Source organism: Anabrus simplex, chromosome 3, assembly GCF_040414725.1.
Source record: "Anabrus simplex isolate iqAnaSimp1 chromosome 3, ASM4041472v1, whole genome shotgun sequence".
NCBI lineage: Eukaryota > Metazoa > Arthropoda > Insecta > Orthoptera > Tettigoniidae > Anabrus > Anabrus simplex.
This window is the reverse complement of record NC_090267.1, coordinates 449,171,683-449,189,376: the sequence shown is the minus strand read 5'-3', so window position 1 is coordinate 449,189,376 and position 17,694 is coordinate 449,171,683. Positions and strand designations below refer to the sequence as shown.

The 17,694-nt window shown below is 35.6% G+C and overlaps 1 protein-coding gene across 5 annotated transcripts in view; it reads left to right on the top strand.

The window, feature by feature from the left end:
- The window catches only part of Bap170 (Brahma associated protein 170kD), a 484,022-nt gene extending 466,628 nt beyond the window's left edge, over positions 1 to 17,394 (top strand). For 3 of the 5 annotated variants that reach the window (XM_067143530.2, XM_067143529.2, XM_067143527.2), the window contains 3 exons: positions 815 to 880; positions 15,717 to 15,808; positions 15,952 to 17,394. In XM_067143530.2, the coding sequence (XP_066999631.2) occupies positions 815 to 880; positions 15,717 to 15,808; positions 15,952 to 16,066 (273 nt within the window). In that variant the 3' untranslated portion in view covers positions 16,067 to 17,394. The remainder of the gene's footprint in view (positions 1 to 814; positions 881 to 15,716; positions 15,809 to 15,951) is intronic. The other 2 variants (XM_067143531.2, XM_067143528.2) reach the window with 1 other exon arrangement.
- Positions 17,395 to 17,694: the final 300 nt, after the last annotated feature.

The following is a 17,694-nucleotide window of genomic DNA, read 5'->3' as shown; positions in this document are numbered from 1 at the left end:
CAACATCGCTTAGCCCACTGTGACATCGTCCGAGGCGCACCATGTTGAATTTCTAACCAATTACGAGATGTAAGGAAAAGTGAAAGAAACGGCGTAAATGTTGCGTTTATTATTTTCATCGTGTATATTGTGATTGCAATGGTTTGTTACTGTTATGTATAATATGAGCATGTCCGGCTTCATGGCTAAATGGTTAGCACGTGTTGGTCTTAAGTTCAAGAGATCATGATCGGGTTGGGGATTTTAACTTTCATTGGTTAATTCCTACAGTTTGGGGGTTTGATGTGTGCGCCAACTTCCACATTAGGATTTATCTTAGTTAGAGCCGCATTTTCGTAAGCGCGTAGATTGCCCATCACGCAACAACTCGAAAGATCTACACCCAGCTTCGGAGGCTGCACACCATTATTATTATTATTATTATTATTATTATTATTATTATTATTATTATTATTATTATTATTATTATTATTACATGACAAAAAATGCCGAATACTGTGCCCATATTTTATTATTATGCTTTCCCCGTATTTTATGTGTCACCCATATTTATCGTTTTCCTGCGTCATTGTCATTTTCCCCCTCCCCCTTGAAAAATGATGCATCGAGGTTTTATTGTATATGTTGCTGAGTCACTTGAATGATACCTTTACATTTGGTGGAGGATAAATTGTACAAACCAGTCGATCAGTTTCTTTATACTGTGGATTATCTTCTTATAGGTCAAGTGAGCTTTAGTAAAACCACATGGACAGTTGTAAATCACAACAAATATACTTATTTATGCTCAATATTTGTTTTCTTTCCATGACAGAGGCCCACTAAACCCGGGCCACCTGTGACTGTTCCAGCTCGGACAGGCCCAAGCCCGCCCGAGCAGGTAAGAAATGGGTGTGGTTCAAACTGACATTTTGTGATTGCCATTTGAGATTGAATATTTTTCCAGTTAGCATGTTTGTGCATGTAAAAACAAGCTTCTCATTTATTTACATATGAGGAGTGTCTCAGTTGATCTATTTTCCATTAGAAAAAACTGTAATTTTGAACAATGTCATGAGCATACCCATATTATTATCATGTCCACTTGTAGATTTTGAAACACATAATTTTGAGAGGATTAGTGTAAAGAATGTGTAGTATGTGATGTTATTTTATTATAGGATCTGCTCTCAAATTCTCTTCTGTATCATAACTTTTACTTTCACATTTTCAAATGAATTGTTTGTTGTGAAGTACATAAACTTGTTTTGTTGTTGATAAGCACTAAAAGTGTAGTCAAATAGTTTTATGAACAGTCTGGTGTAGGTTCTCTGAATTTGGCATTGTTTTAAAAATAAATTTTGTTGCCATTTTTAATGTTCAATACAGGATTCCAATGTTTTATAACAAAATGAATCCAATTTTTTAAAAATTCTTTCTTTTTATCAATTACAGTATATGGCACTGCTTATAAACTCTGTTTGTCTATATGGAGCATGTTGATGTTGAGTTAGGACACATTTTATTGAACGTATTTAGATAAAATGTAATAGCTTACTGAAGTAAAGAAGTGTTCAGTTTTGTGTGTGTGGTTTTACTAAAGCACCCTTTATTTTCAACATATTTATTTACTCTTCATTTGTACTCTTTGTGCATGATTTTTGTAGGTCTTGTACGCATGCTATTGTAGACTTCTATTTTCAAATAAAATTCTTGGATATGATTATATGCAAGATACATTAGTTTGTTTCATTCTGTTCAGTAACTTGATAAGTGCAGATATACTTTTTTATTATATAATTAAGTAATTTGCATGTTATCTCAATGTTGTATTGTAAGTTTTGTGTGTTTCCCCTTAAATTTCTTACTATTTGGTACCAAAGTATGTTTCTTTGTGTCTGTTAGCAATACAAATTAATAAGCTTCAGAAGTTTAGAATGTATGTTTGTATATAAGGTAGGAAATGAGAGTCAAATATGGAAAGTTGGAAAGTACCTTCCCTTCCTATTTACAGACTCAGCCTTCATTGATTTTTATAGGCTTACATTCAGACACTTTGAAAGTTAGTCCTTTTATTTTGAAGTGAAGAAATATTGATTGCACTAACACCTTCATCTGCAAGCTAACACCATGGTTTTGTAATACCCATACTTTCATTCTATTCCTGTCGCTAGCTGAAGTCAGAAAACACTGAAAGCACCCATGGAAGGTTGTTCCACAAATTGGCAAGCTATAAACAAATCAGACACACAAGTGGATACACAAGGAATGATGAATCAAGGTTAAATGATGACACATGGTAATTTCCATTATTACTGCACCAAGTTTATTTAGAAATTTGGCCATCCTAATTAGTTCTGACAATGAAAAATGATCATTAAGTATAAATTAGATAACATTAAGAAATTATTACATATTAACAAATTGGGGTGATATAAACTTTCCCTAAAATCTTTCTAACAAAGGAAATTATTACATTAATTATTGCTCGAAATATTCATATTTTTAAATTTATGGGACAAATGAGTTCTTAAGAAAATCAAATGAAATAATTAAAAAAAAATTAAGTGTGGAGTTATCCAAATCAAAATATAGTAAAAGTTGATCCATATAATTATCAGAGTAATTACATTCGTTGAACTTGATATGAAGAGTAATCTCAGTTAATTACACTGACCTGTGAATTCAAACTTTCCGATCATTGCATGAAGTTTACATAGTGATATTTTATATTTCAGGCATGCTGATTCCCCTATCACTTCAGGTTTTTGTGCAAATTAAAAATTAAAATTTGATGAATATGCAACACATGCACATACAAAATTACTATTATCAAACGTAAAGAATGCTTCTTTCTTATTATTTTCACCCATCTGAACACTCCTATCTTACACTGGTATACTTATGAACATAATATAAAGATATGTAGTGTATTGTGTTAACAGATCTGTAAAAAAGCATAGCCAAATGGACCAAAATTTACCACACATTAAGCCTCATAACATACTGAGAATCGTAAGTCCACGGTTTCAATTTTATAATGTCCTACCTTAGTATAAGAAACGTCTTTGCCTCGCTTTTCGTGCGTGAGGAGTAGTTGGACCTTCTCTCATTATTAACCAGCAGTAATTTGCCAGCATGGTTTTGTTCCATTTCCCTTGATATCTGCGTTCCATTTCCTGTAGATCCTGATGGAATCTTTCTCCTTGCTCTTCACTCAGCATTCCTAAGTTCTCAGGGAAGTAGTCCAGATGCGAGTGTAGCATGTGCACTTTCAAGCTCATTTTGTAGCGTAAATCTTGGAAAGAAACAAGCAATCTATCCACCATTTGTTTGTAGTCTGAATCCTTTGTGTTTCCAAGAAAGTTTTCAGAATGGTGTCCATGCCGATCGCTCTGCAGTGCACATAACGGCTTCAAAATTAGCATCAGAAAGAAGTTTTCTGATATCTAAACCTGTGAATATACCCTCCTTGATTTTGGAATTACTAATGCCTGGGAATCGATGACCTAGGTACTGAAAGCATTCACTTTCATTGTTTAGGACCTTAACCAATTGCTTCATAAGCCCTAGTTTGATATGAAGCGGAGGTAACAGTATTTTGCCCTTGTGAACAAGAGTTTCTTGTTTTATGTTTTTCAACCCTACTGTCCATTGTCTTCGTGGCCATTCTTTTTGAGTCCAGTGATGTAACCTTGCTCGACTGTCACACTCGCACAGAAAGCAGGGGTGCTTTGTGTAACCTCCTTGTAAACCTAACAGAATACCTATCACTTTGGAATCACCGCACCACTTGTGTTCCTGGTACTCCAGTTTACACAACAGCATTTCAAGATTTCCATATGTTTCTCACATAATAACTGAACGAACAATGGGAATGGATGTAATTTTGTTTTCATTGTGGAGGAGGACACACTTCAAACTAGGCTTGGAGGCATCGATGAAAAGTCTTCAGTCGCTTGGGCCATACTGTGGTGCTCCTACTTTTATGATAACCTCCGGAATGTTGTTGCAGTAAACCAAGGCTCCCTCTTCAGAAAAGAAGGGTGTGAATTCTTGTTCGCGATGTCTGTACCAATAGTACATCGTCCCTGGTGCCAACATGTTCCTTTCACGAAGTCTAGACCTGAGTAACTCGGCAGATTTCTTTGTAAGGCCAAGATCTCGAATGAAGTCATTTAATGCACTTTTCTCGAACAGTCGCGGTTCTTTTTCAGCACATTCAGGGGAGAAAATACAATCAGAGTTAGTGCCCGCTATTTCTGTGTCAGATTCAGAAGAGTTTACAATCCTGTAAATGTTCTGGACGCTGTGGTACTGGTGTATCATGGCCATGAGGAATGGGTAAAATTGCAGATCAAATATTGCTTGGATACATAATGTTACCTTTGTTTCTGTTGTTAAATCCCTTCACATTCACAGAACAGAAGTAGCACTGAGTACTGTGGTCTTGGGGTTACTGCCATAACTGCTCTATACACATTCTACAAGCCTTATGTGGTGCCCACAGCTTGTCTTGGTCTCCAGGTTTCAAGCCAAAGTAGGCATAGTAGGCCTTTCTCACAAACTCGGTTATATTGCGCCGCTGTCTCATCGGCACAAAACTTCCACATAAATAGCAGAATGTATCTAGATTGTTCTTGCAGCCACGTCGTGGCATGTTGATAGATGTAAGTTCAATAAAAATATTAACACAGTACATCACTCACATATAGAACACTTATGAAGACAAAAATCTCTTTTCACTAGCAAGCGAAACACAACTCAGACTGTTGCGGACAAAGCACAATGAGGGAATGACGTCACTCAGCCAAAACCGCGCGTTGCCGGCTAAATAAAATAAATTAATAAAAGAATATGGAAATCTAAATTAAAGCAACACACTTCCTAAGAACATAAGACGTGCATTAGTGCATGTGATGAAATAAAAGTAATATAGGATTTTTGAGAAAATATGATGTGATGGGGAAAAATTAACATCGGATACTTATTCAGGATGCAGGCAATGAAACCATCGCAGGACAGTGTTATTACATTTGCCAGAATCGATGCTGTTTTACATTTAATTTGCAATTAACCATACAGTTGATTGTACAGCAATAAAAATTGAGTTAATGAAACAGCAAGTAATACCTCAGCCTCACAATACCAACTTCACTGGGTGCTTAAAAGTGCGTTAAGAGGAGTAAATACACATCCTCTGTTCATTGCAACAAATCTAAACCCATAGTCAGTCTAACTGTATTAACAGCCAAAAATATAGCACATAATTCGATACTGCTGTATCACAAAACAGTAATTTAACACATTTATCAAACATGTAGCAGCTCACCAAAATCAGCCAAAACAGTGTGAAACATAAATTAAGGAACTCACAGAATTTATACACCATTTTATCATCCTATAGGCTTATATTATTATCCTTATTCCTGTAATATCTTCCCATTGCAATAGTAGAAATTTTAGGATATATGAAGCCTTTTCTTTTTGGTTTCAACTCAGTTAATTTATAACCGTTAGGTTGCTAGATTGGTAGATAGTGACCTGAAGAACCTAGCAGTTATAGAGTGTAATAATTGGGTTTGAGATAATATCCTAACCAACAGATCGCAAAATATTGTGATTAATAAAGACGATCTCATGGTTCAGTTGCAAAATAGTTGCAAATATATTTTTACCCACTAATTTAAGTTAGATGAACTACATCATCATCTCTCAAATTCCAGCTACATGTGATTATAGTCTGAAGATTTAATTACCTCAACCACCTCAAAGAATACAGGAAATCTATAGAGATATTTACATTATTCAGCAGCATTATTTAAAATGAATTACATTAGGAGAAGTTAATCCACCAGGAAAAGATTTAGATAACTAAATTGCTCTTCACAATCGTGCCATGTGACATTGTTACTTTATATTTTCTAGAAAGGAAAGAAAGAAAATTACATGAAAGTTAAGTATTTGGAAAGAGAAAATAAGAGTAATTAAGATGGAGAAATAAGTACTCACTCCCCTGGTGGTGCCTGTTGATGGTGTGTGTACGAACGAAGCTACATAGAGACTGTTGGCAACTGAATTGCTGCAGTAAACAGCAGCTGTTGGGAAGGAGGCGGGGAAGGGGCGAGTGGGCTAAGGTAGGGTGGAAGTGGAAGGGAAAGGGACATCTGTTGTAGATTCTTTATTTCTATTTGTCACAGGGTATATTTTAAAGATTTCTTCAAATAGAACATTTATATTTTGTTATCTTGTTTAGATTGTAATTGGGATTAATTCTCTGATCGGTGTGGATTTATATATTTACATAAATGTTCATTAAGATGCCTTTATTACTGCAGGTAAAATGACTAAATCTTGGAATATAGTTGATAAAGAATGATTGGAATCTGTAGAAAATTATGGACAACCTATATTTTAAAGGGCAAATTTTTTTTAAAAAGTTTTACTCAAATTTATTTACAATATTTGCTACAGAACAAGAATGTCATTTTACTACGTTTGTGTCACAAATTTAAAATAGTTTCAGGCAGTTTTTAAGTGTCCTTGAAATAATACCCAATAAGTCATATAAAACGCACAGAGAAAAAGTTATCAATTACAGAACAATAGTCAACACTTCATTTATCATCAGTAGTACCAACTTAGGAGCTCTCACTATTACTTTGACCATCACTTCCCCACACATCATCTTCACTGCCATCCATGGCATTAGAAATACTGCACTTCTGGAAACTTTTCCTGACGTGGTCACCAGAGATATGATCCCACGCTGTCTTTACACACGAACAAAGCAGTTGAACTTCTGGGCGCTTAATACGACCAGTTGGCGTAGTGTATGATTGTCAGCTGCCACCTACTCGGTATACAGGAGTTTTAAGGCTGCTTAGAACAGACGGTTTACACAGATATCCAACGGCTGTAACATAGACGTCATTCTGCCCAAAATGATTGCGGGATCGGTTTTTGCGTCCTTGGTTTGCTTCTTCTCTGCTTCTGTGACTGTGATAGCTGTCCATAACAAGTAAGCTTTTCCATCCAAGCAATGCACCAGGGCGATGTTGCCAAAAACATTTCAGCCAGTCTTTCTGTAGTAGAATGTCCGTCCAACCGGAGTCCTGAGTTCTGACGATAACACCAGCTGGTAGATTTTCTTTTGGAAGCATCTTTCTCTTCAAGACAAACGTACGGTGGAAGTTTAGTTCCATCAGCAAGTATACATAACATTACTGTACACCTCTGTTTTTCATTACCACCCGTTCTGATTGTAACACTTTTTAATCCCTTAAGACTCGCAGTACTGTCCAATGGCATTTCAAAATAGACAGATGTCTGATCTGCATTTCCAATTTGGGAAAGCAGATACAAATTTTTCTTTTGCAACCAAATTATATTATTAATAATCTTGACCATGATGGTCGGGATTGGATCCGTATTGACTTAGTAACAGTAAATATGTTGGAAGATAGTCCGCCTAGTCAATACTATTCATTTATTTACCTTTCACCTTAACATCTAGTACATGTTTCGAGAATATTATGCATTCTCTTCCTCAGCTAGTGGATTAAAATTCAGTATACAATAAGACCTGACTAAAATACGGGGGCCCCCATTAAAATTCAAAACAACGAGTATGACAATGTGACACTTAAAAATTTTGGATAGTACAAACATAGAATTAAAATCCCATTTTGTCAAGTACAAATTAAAAACACAATATAGTCTAATTAATGTCTAATTAAATACAACGTCTTGTGATGATATGAATTCACAGTGTCCTTGAAGTTGCCTTGCGTAGTTCAAAAATGTTGAGTTAATGATGAATGAAATTGCATTAAAACTTGAAGTCCTGCCGATATCCACCGTTAATGGGTGTTAAAATGATGTCTATTTAAATTAAAATATTGGACACAGCGTCGTATAATGATGTGAAATTACGGTGTCCTAGGAATTATAATACTATCTTACGTAGTTCAATTGGATTTGTACAAGAATAAATGAAGTTGCGTTAAAACTTGGAGTCCTGCCATTATCTTCGGTTGATAGATGTATTATGCAGCCAGGTTGAAAATAGGTTAAAATGGTCTATAAAAAGGAAATGAATTAAAAATTAACAAAAGGCTCCGACATGAACAAATGAGAATACAACGGGGTAAAAATATTAAACCTTACCAGTGTGATGATGTAAATATTACGTGTGGCATGCATGTGTTAGATAGATGTTGAGGCACCTGATGTTGTATGGCAACTGGTTACAGAATTACATTGGGTTGCGTGTTGGATGGAAGGAGGGGTGGAAGGAACCGCCCCTGATACTACAGTCATACTCCCCCCCTTACACGCTTGACATCATTTGGCCTCTTACTAGGGTATTGGGTTACCAATCTAAACAACTGATTGTCTTCTGCAATGTGTTCATTTAGGTTGTTCTCATTATCAAATTTTTGCAATTTGTAGATTTCTAATTTCTCTAAGGCATTCATTTGTTTGCCTTTGCTTAATGAATGTAATAAAGTCATATCACGTTCAATATTTGTGAAATGATGGTTGCTTTCATGCATTGCAGAGTATCTAGAATGTTTTCGTGCATTGACATGCTCTTTATACCGTACCACCAACACTTCTACCTGACTGTCCGACATATTTTTTTCCGCAATCTTGGCACGACAGTTTGTATACTCCTGATTTACTGAACGTACTGTTGGTGTTTACGCTATTCGAATTGAACAATAAATTATTATTATTATTATTATTATTATTATTATTATTATTATTATTATTATTATTATTATTATTGTCTGTCCTAAAGGATACATGGATATTGTGTTTTCTAAATAGTTTAGCCAAACTGTATGATTGTTTATTAATGTAAGTGAATGTAGCGAATTTCTTTTTTTCTTCCTTATGTACAAGTAGGGTGTTAGGTCTATTCACGACCTTACTCTTTATCCTATTGACATAGCTCTTGGGGTAACCGTTTCTTTTGGCAATATCTTGTATAATGTTTATCTCTTTATTAAAATCATTTCTGTTTAATGGTATTCTTACTGCTCTATTGATGAAGCTGTAAAATGCCGCTTTCTTATGTTCTCCTGGGTGGTTCGAGTCTTTCCTAATAACAACATCTGTGTGTGTAGGTTTTCTAAATACTTGGTAAATCAGGTTTTTATTGTCTCTAGTTAATGTTACGTCTAAGTAGTTTAGACTTTTATTATCTTCCGACTCGATTGTAAACATTATATGTTTATCAAGGTTGTTTAATTGGTCTAACAGTTCGCTTGGCTTGAGTTCTTGTTCGTTAATGATAGCAAACGCGTCATCAACAAACCTTAACCATAAGTCTAATCCTTTTATTTTACCGATTATTTTATTAGATTCCATATGGTCCATAAATATATCTGCAAGGATATCAGACGCTGGTGATCCCATGGCCAACCCATTAACTTGTTTGTACACGTTGTTGTTGAAAGTAAAAAAGTTGTTTTCTAATATAAACTTTAATAAGTTGATGAATTCGTCAATTTCTACTTTACTCAACGAACTCTGTGTGTTTAAGTTGTTCTTAACAATGTTGATAGTCTCCGTGATCGGAATATTCGAGTACAAATCTTTCACATCAAAGCTATGGATAGTATTATATTGCGATAAAATTAAATTTTTTGTCCTGTCACAAAAATCTATGGTATTGCGGAGACTTGTATCTACATTAAATCTGTAATGTTTCTTTAAAAACGTGTGTACAAATTTGGCCGTTTTATATGTAGGACTGTTTCTGAAGTTAACAATCGGTCTAATAGGTATGCCTTCTTAAACACACATAGTTCGTTGAGTAAAGTAGAAATTGATGAATTCATCAACTTATTAAAGTTTATATTAGAAAACAACTTTTTTACTTTCAACAACAACGTGTACAAACAAGTTAATGGGTTGGCCATGGGATCACCAGTGTCTGGTATCCTTGCAGATATATTTATGGACCATATGGAATCTAATAAAATAATCGGTAAAATAAAAGGATTAGACTTATGGTTAAGGTTTGTTGATGACGCGTTTGCTATCATTAACGAACAAGAACTCAAGCCAAACGAACTGTTAGACCAATTAAACAACCTTGATAAACATATAATGTTTACAATCGAGTCGGAAGATAATAAAAGTCTAAACTACTTAGACATAACATTAACTAGAGACAATAAAAACCTGATTTACCAAGTATTTAGAAAACCTACACACACAGATGTTGTTATTAGGAAAGACTCGAACCACCCAGGAGAACATAAGAAAGCGGCATTTTACAGCTTCATCAATAGAGCAGTAAGAATACCATTAAACAGAAATGATTTTAATAAAGAGATAAACATTATACAAGATATTGCCAAAAGAAACAGTTACCCCAAGAGCTATGTCAATAGGATAAAGAGTAAGGTCGTGAATAGACCTAACACCCTACTTGTACATAAGGAAGAAAAAAAGAAATTCGCTACATTCACTTACATTAATAAACAATCATACAGTTTGGCTAAACTATTTAGAAAACACAATATCCATGTATCCTTTAGGACAGACAATAATAATAATAATAATAATAATAATAATAATAATAATAATAATAATAATAATAATAATAATAATAATAATAATAATAATAATTTATTGTTCAATTCGAATAGCGTAAACACCAACAGTAGGTTCAGTAAATCAGGAGTATACAAACTGTCGTGCCAAGATTGCGGAAAAAAATATGTCGGACAGTCAGGTAGAAGTGTGGTGGTACGGTATAAAGAGCATGTCAATGCACGAAAACATTCTAGATACTCTGCAATGCATGAAAGCAACCATCATTTCACAAATATTGAACGTGATATGATTTTATTACATTCATTAAGCAAAGGCAAACAAATGAATGCCTTAGAGAAATTAGAAATCTACAAATTGCAAAAATTTGATAATGAGAACAACCTAAATGAACACATTGCAGAAGACAATCAGTTGTTTAGATTGGTAACCCAATACCCTAGTAAGAGGCCAAATGATGTCAAGCGTGTAAGGGGGGGAGTATGACTGTAGTATCAGGGGCGGTTCCTTCCACCCCTCCTTCCATCCAACACGCAACCCAATGTAATTCTGTAACCAGTTGCAATACAACATCAGGTGCCTCAACATCTATCTAACACATGCATGCCACACGTAATATTTACATCATCACACTGGTGAGGTTTAATATTTTTACCCCGTTGTATTCTCATTTGTTCATGTCGGAGCCTTTTGTTAATTTTTAATTCATTTCCTTTTTATAGACCATTTTAACCTATTTTCAACCTGGCTGCATAATACATCTATCAACCGAAGATAATGGCAGGACTCCAAGTTTTAACGCAGCTTTATTTATTCTTGTACAAATCCAATTGAACTACGTAAGATAGTATTATAATTCCTAGGACACCGTAATTTCACATCATTATACGACGCTGTGTCCAATATTTTAATTTAAATAGACATCATTTTAACACCCATTAACGGTGGATATCGGCAGGACTTCAAGTTTTAATGCAATTTCATTCATCATTAACTCAACATTTTTGAACTACGCAAGGCAACTTCAAGGACACTGTGAATTCATATCATCACAAGACGTTGTATTTAATTAGACATTAATTAGACTATATTGTGTTTTTAATTTGTACTTGACAAAATGGGATTTTAATTCTATGTTTGTACTATCCAAAATTTTTAAGTGTCACATTGTCATACTCATTGTTTTGAATTTTAATGGGGGCCCCCGTATTTTAGTCAGGTCTTATTGTATACTGAATTTTAATCCACTAGCTGAGGAAGAGAATGCATAATATTCTCGAAACATGTACTAGATGTTAAGGTGAAAGGTAAATAAATGAATAGTATTGACTAGGCGGACTATCTTCCAACATATTTACCGAATAGCTGCCTCTGTGGATCAGCGGTAGAGTGTCGGCCTCCGGATCCCAAGATAGCGGGTTCAAACCCGGCAGAGGTAGTCGGATTTTTGAAGGGCGGAAAAAAAGTCCATTCGACACTCCATGTCGTACGATGTCGGCATGTAAAAGATCTCTGGTGACACATTTGGTGTTTACCCGACCAAATTCATTAAATCTCAGCCATAGACGCCCAAGAGAGTTTCGGTTTACTCGGTCTGCCATCTAGTGGAGGCCTAGAGTAAAACGGAACGTCGAAATTGACGAGCAGACAGCCAGATGGCGTCAAATTGAAATGTCTGCACACGGTAGCTGAGGCCATACGATTATTATTATTATTATTATTATTTACCGAATTATATGGCGCTGGAAGGAAAACAGTTTTTCTTCATAGGCAGTAGGAACCTGGTGTAAAATTATGTTATGCCTTCTAATGCTCAGTCCATTCCTCTTATAGAAATTTCTGATCCACCTTCGACTTGCTTTAAACTCTGGCGTAAAATTCTTTTGCGATTTCTAATGCTTTTAATTGGCACATTTCGGTAGGCATGCCGTATCCCTATTCCTGCCTTTCTGTTACGTATTTGTACAGAATCCTTTCAATATCAGGAAACTGTGAACTCTACCCGCAGAAAGATCTACAATCACCATTACTATTTAAAAGAAAATCTTCTTTCTCCAATCTCGAGTACAAGATTCATCTATTGCCGGCATGATTTCCGATAATTTTAGCTTCCTTTATAACTTTCAGTTTTTCACCTACAGTAAAAGACCGCAAACACTTTGTTGAATTCATGTTTACACGTGGCACTCGAAGAACGTGAGACTGTAGACTGACTGCCGCTGAGTGCTTACAGTAAAATAAAAGTGAAAGTGTGTTTGAGGTTGGGGGAGCGCACTGAGAAGCTCGGTTGCCAAGTCACGGCGGCCACGAGTGTGGCTGTTTAGGGTTGTTCCGTACTAGGTTTTTTTTTTTTTTTTGCTAGTTTCTTTACGTCGCACCGACACAGATAGGTCTTATGGCGACGATGGGACAGGAACGGGCTAGGAGTGGGAAGGAAGCGGCCATGGCCTTAATTAAGGTACAGCCCCAGCATTTGCCTGGCGTGAAAATGGGAAACCACGGAAAACCATTTTCAGGGCTGCCGACAGTGGGGTTCGAACCTACTATCTCCCGAATACTGGATACTGGCCGCACTTAAGCGACTTCAGCTAGAAATAATTTAGCTGAACTTATAAACTACAGCCAACTTTTAGGAAAGTTTTACACACATATTATAGAACAAATCTCCATTATCACATGAAATACATAAGAGAGAACAATGTTAAAAAGGTTTCACCATTGTGTTTTTTACTTCTTTTAACAGTGTATAACATCGATGCAGAAAATGCGGATGATTGCTTGTAAACAAGAGAACATTACGGTACACATGCCCACTTGTTATTTTCAAACAAACACTGTCAGAAGACATGGTTGAATCCAAGGCCAACCCTTAAAACAAATACACTGTAACATTCCCTAAGATCGACGAAGTATCTCACCGCGAAATGAGAAACCCACACCCAATTTTTAGAAGCGATATTTTCGAGAGAAAAAAAAAGTGCAGGTGGTATTTGGGATTGTATGGTATTTTGGACATATATTCTCCCACAACGGGGTATGGTAAAGGAAATCAAATCAAGGTGTATTAAAATTAATGCAGTGAACTTGCAGTTGAGATCAATGGTATTCTGTAAGAAAGAAGTGAGCTCTTGGACAAAATTATTTATGCTTCGCTCTGTTTTCAGGATGGTTCAGCTGTACAGAAGTGAAAGCTGGGTAGACTTAGGATATCTTGCTCATAAACTAGAAGTAAGAGATAAAAGTAGCAAAAATGATTGCTGACGGAAACAGGTAGGAGCAGTGACAGGAGGCAACTCACAGTGAGGAGATAAAGCTTTAGCTCGGAATGAACTTATTGGATGAAGTTATGTGTGTGAACTAGGTTAAGTTGTGGGGTCATGCGATTCGATTGAAGAAGGGTATATTTCTTTGGAGAATAATGAACTCTACTATTGAGGGCAAGAGAATCAGGAGACTAAAACAATGATGGTTAGACACATTATTGATTTCAAGGTAAGAGATGTGGAACTAAATGAGGGCACAGAGCTAGTTGCAGTTGTAGAGTATTGTTGCAGGTTCTTAGTTCATTCTTCCAAGAGGCTTCTAAATTGAACGCAGAAAGGCATAGCTCTCTATGTACAGTATGCTTTAAAGAGCATATTTTGATCTTGCTTGATTGTCCCTATCTCGCTCTAAAGTTGCAATAAGAAGTCTGTTTTTTTTCAGAGTTCCATTCCACATTAAATTTGCTCATATACCCTCCTCAGAAAAATAAACTAATGACATCACCAATTGGAGCCCTAAGTTCAGTAGTCACCATTGTTCTACAGGGAGGAATTTCATAAGTCTGTACTGGAAATGGTAGCACACATGCTCTAGATTATACTACTGTGAAGATGGCAGTTTCCTCTTGTAGTTATGCTTGGCTAAAGGTCCTTGCAACCCTCTCTCCATTGGGGGCATTTTCCATATGGTGTGCTCGTGCTGGATGGCGTATATCAGGATCTTCAATAGCATTGACATTAGACTGAGGGAAGTTGTCAAGTGATATCTTCCGGGCTTTTAAATGTAGGCCATAAAAGCCTACATCATTATTTAAAAATAAGTGTCTTTGCCATCTTGCCCAAGCAGAAAAATCTGCTGTGGGAAAGCATCACTTTCTTTTCCTCAATCACTGAACAAATTTTGAGGCTACCACCTGCCCTTGTCACATTTCTCTCTACCAAGAATATGAAGGTATGAAATGAATATTGTTTCAGTGTAATATGAAAGAGGCTACAGATCAGCAAAATTGGTTGGGCTGTGCTTGCTTGATATGATACAGTAATGATTACATTGGGTCACACTCCAGAAGTCTAAGAAAACATCTATCTGAGATCCAGTCCAGTAGCAGTGGCACTGCTAACCTTCTCATTATTATAAAAGTATGGACACCCTTCCTGCTCTCGCCATTCCTTCTTGACTAGAACTACTGAAGAATAGTTAAATGGTGACTGTACAATGCCAACATGGGCTAGTATCCCTGAAGAAAACCAAAAGTTCCTCCTTAATTTCGTGGAATCAAAAAATCTGCTGTAGTTGAGTCTGCCGTCGTCTTCGCACTAACCGCAAGAACATCATTTACTTCAGAATTCATCGTGTGGAAGAGAAAAAAAAATAATTCAAGTTTACCAAACACTATATCAGTTTTATTTCCAAAACACTTATTATGGTACCAAAGACACCCCTACACCTATTCAGCACTGATAGCTCTAAAGCACGGTACCTTTTTGCTGCTAAGGATTCATGCTATTCTTCTTTATTCCTCTCCTGTTAAAACTATACCCCTTTAAGGTGAACAGTGTATTATATGACAAGGTAATGTTCGCATTCTGACGAGGGAATCTTCTGATAAACCAACTCTACTCACAATATTAAACCAGTCTGTAATAGTGTACATGGTGTAGGTTCTTTGTACATTCTATTTCATATTCATATCAAAGTCATTTATATCATTATGAATAATTCAAATACCATGATCTGTTACTATTATCATAGAAAATTGAATGTTATAGTTAATAATATGAAATAAACTTTCAAAGGTTAAAGATGGCCTATCAGTGCCTCAGAAATGAATAATATCTTTGAATGCTGTTGCCATCATTTCATTCAGTATTATATTTATATCTCTCAATTCTCAATTCCAGGATGATAACGAGGGTCCTGTTACGAAAAGTATAAGACTTACTTCATCACTCATCCTTCGAAACCTAGTCATCTATTCTACCAATGGAAGAAGGTAATAAACAATATTAGTAACAAACATTTGATGGGAGTGTTGAAAGAATGTTTAGCATAATTGTGCTATTTTCATAGAATTTTACTATGTCTAATATTACTTCAGGAGTATATAAAACATGCTTTCTCTCTTTCTGCTTGAAGATTTCTGCGCAGCTATGAGCCTCACCTAGCGAGTGTAGCACTCAGCAATGTGGAATCTTCCCGGACCATCGCACAAGTCCTCTACGACATGAATCATCAGTCAAGCCAGAGATGACCCTGCTAGACAGGTTGTGTGTTTGTGTAACAGGGTGCACAGTGCGCGAGATACAGTGTGTGACCTTTTAAACACAAGACATAAAGCGTAGTTCGTATTATTGTATATTTATTTTTCGCGTCGAAAGAATTAGTGTGAATGAAGGGCGTGGTTGTTATATGTACAAATTTCTGAAAACTGTTTTAGAAAGCGTGAACGTCTTTTTTTTTTTAAAGAGAACATTATGGGCTTTACAAAATGTTAAGTGTGATGACTGATAGAACTTTTTATGACTCAGATTATTTATATGATTAGGCTTTTGAACTTTTTTTTTTTCGAATCGCCGGTGTAAAGTATGTGTCTCTCTTTCGCTCTGTCCTATCAGCAGTGTTGTAAATGATGTTGTGATTAAGTCACTCCAGTCTGTCTTGGATAAGGTTGGAAAAAGAAATGCTTTCACATATTTTATGAAACTTCTTCAAAAACAGAAGTTTTTTTCTTTTTACAAAACTTGTGTTGCATTGTATTGCTGCAGAGATAAATGTGCAATTCTTTTTCTAATATTTATTAGCAGGAAAAAAGATGATGTATACACAGTTCTGTACATAGTTTACACAACAAAAACCAACCCTTGGAAGAATCTTGTTTGGATGTGACATCCATGTCTGTTTTGGAAATAGTTATATCATAAGTGTAATAGATTAGTTTCTTTTGTATAGTACACCAGAGGAAAAAGAATGTGCACATTGTTTTATTAACATAATTTGTTATCTTGTTTAAAACTTCACATTCGTCCATCAGGATTTTGAAATAATGGCAGTGGCTGGAACGTTTATTACAGCCTGACCCCTCTTTCCCTTCTTCCTCAAAATGTTCTGATCCTTTGTAATTGTATTTATCAGTATTAAAACTCAACAAGGAAGTCAGGAAGTATCCTGAGTTGGAAGATAAAAGATCAGTGTTACTTTTTAATCAGGAGGGCTGAAATCTGTATTCTTATATTTAATCCCGGTAGTTAAGGTCATGGATGGACTCGTTATATATTTTACATCAGTTGTTTTAAGTAAATTAAAATGAAAACTGAAGAATCATTCCATTTTGAAGTGTGTTCCTGCCACCCTCCCTTCCTGTAAATCATGACAAGGCGCCAGTGCATTTTGTGCCGCTCTGCCGAAAGCATGTGGCAGCAAGAATGCAAAGAGCCCAGCTGAATGTGCTTTTGTTGGTCATTCATTTTGTATGAAGCATAAACAAGCAAAAATGTACAATGTTCACACATAAAAAAAAAAAAGAAAAAGAAAAGAAAAAGAAAACTTTCAGAATAAATAATTGCATTTATTGATTTGTAATCTGTATATTACTTTCTTATTCAACCTTGTTCATGAGATGGAGTAGGGAATAGTTACAGTCACTAAAATTTTCTTTCCTTTGCATTTTATTCCTGATCATGTAATAAAGTATCAGGCAGTAAGGAAGAATTTTGTACCTGGAGACCTGCTTTCCTTTTCTGTTCATAGCATTCCCTTTTGTTGATGTTCCCTGTGAATATTTTGTATTGAAGTTCTGTTCTGTTACATTGAAGGTAAGAAAAAATTTGAATTATTGTAGTAAGTGTAATTGTTCTACGAGAAGAAGCAGGAAAATAGAGG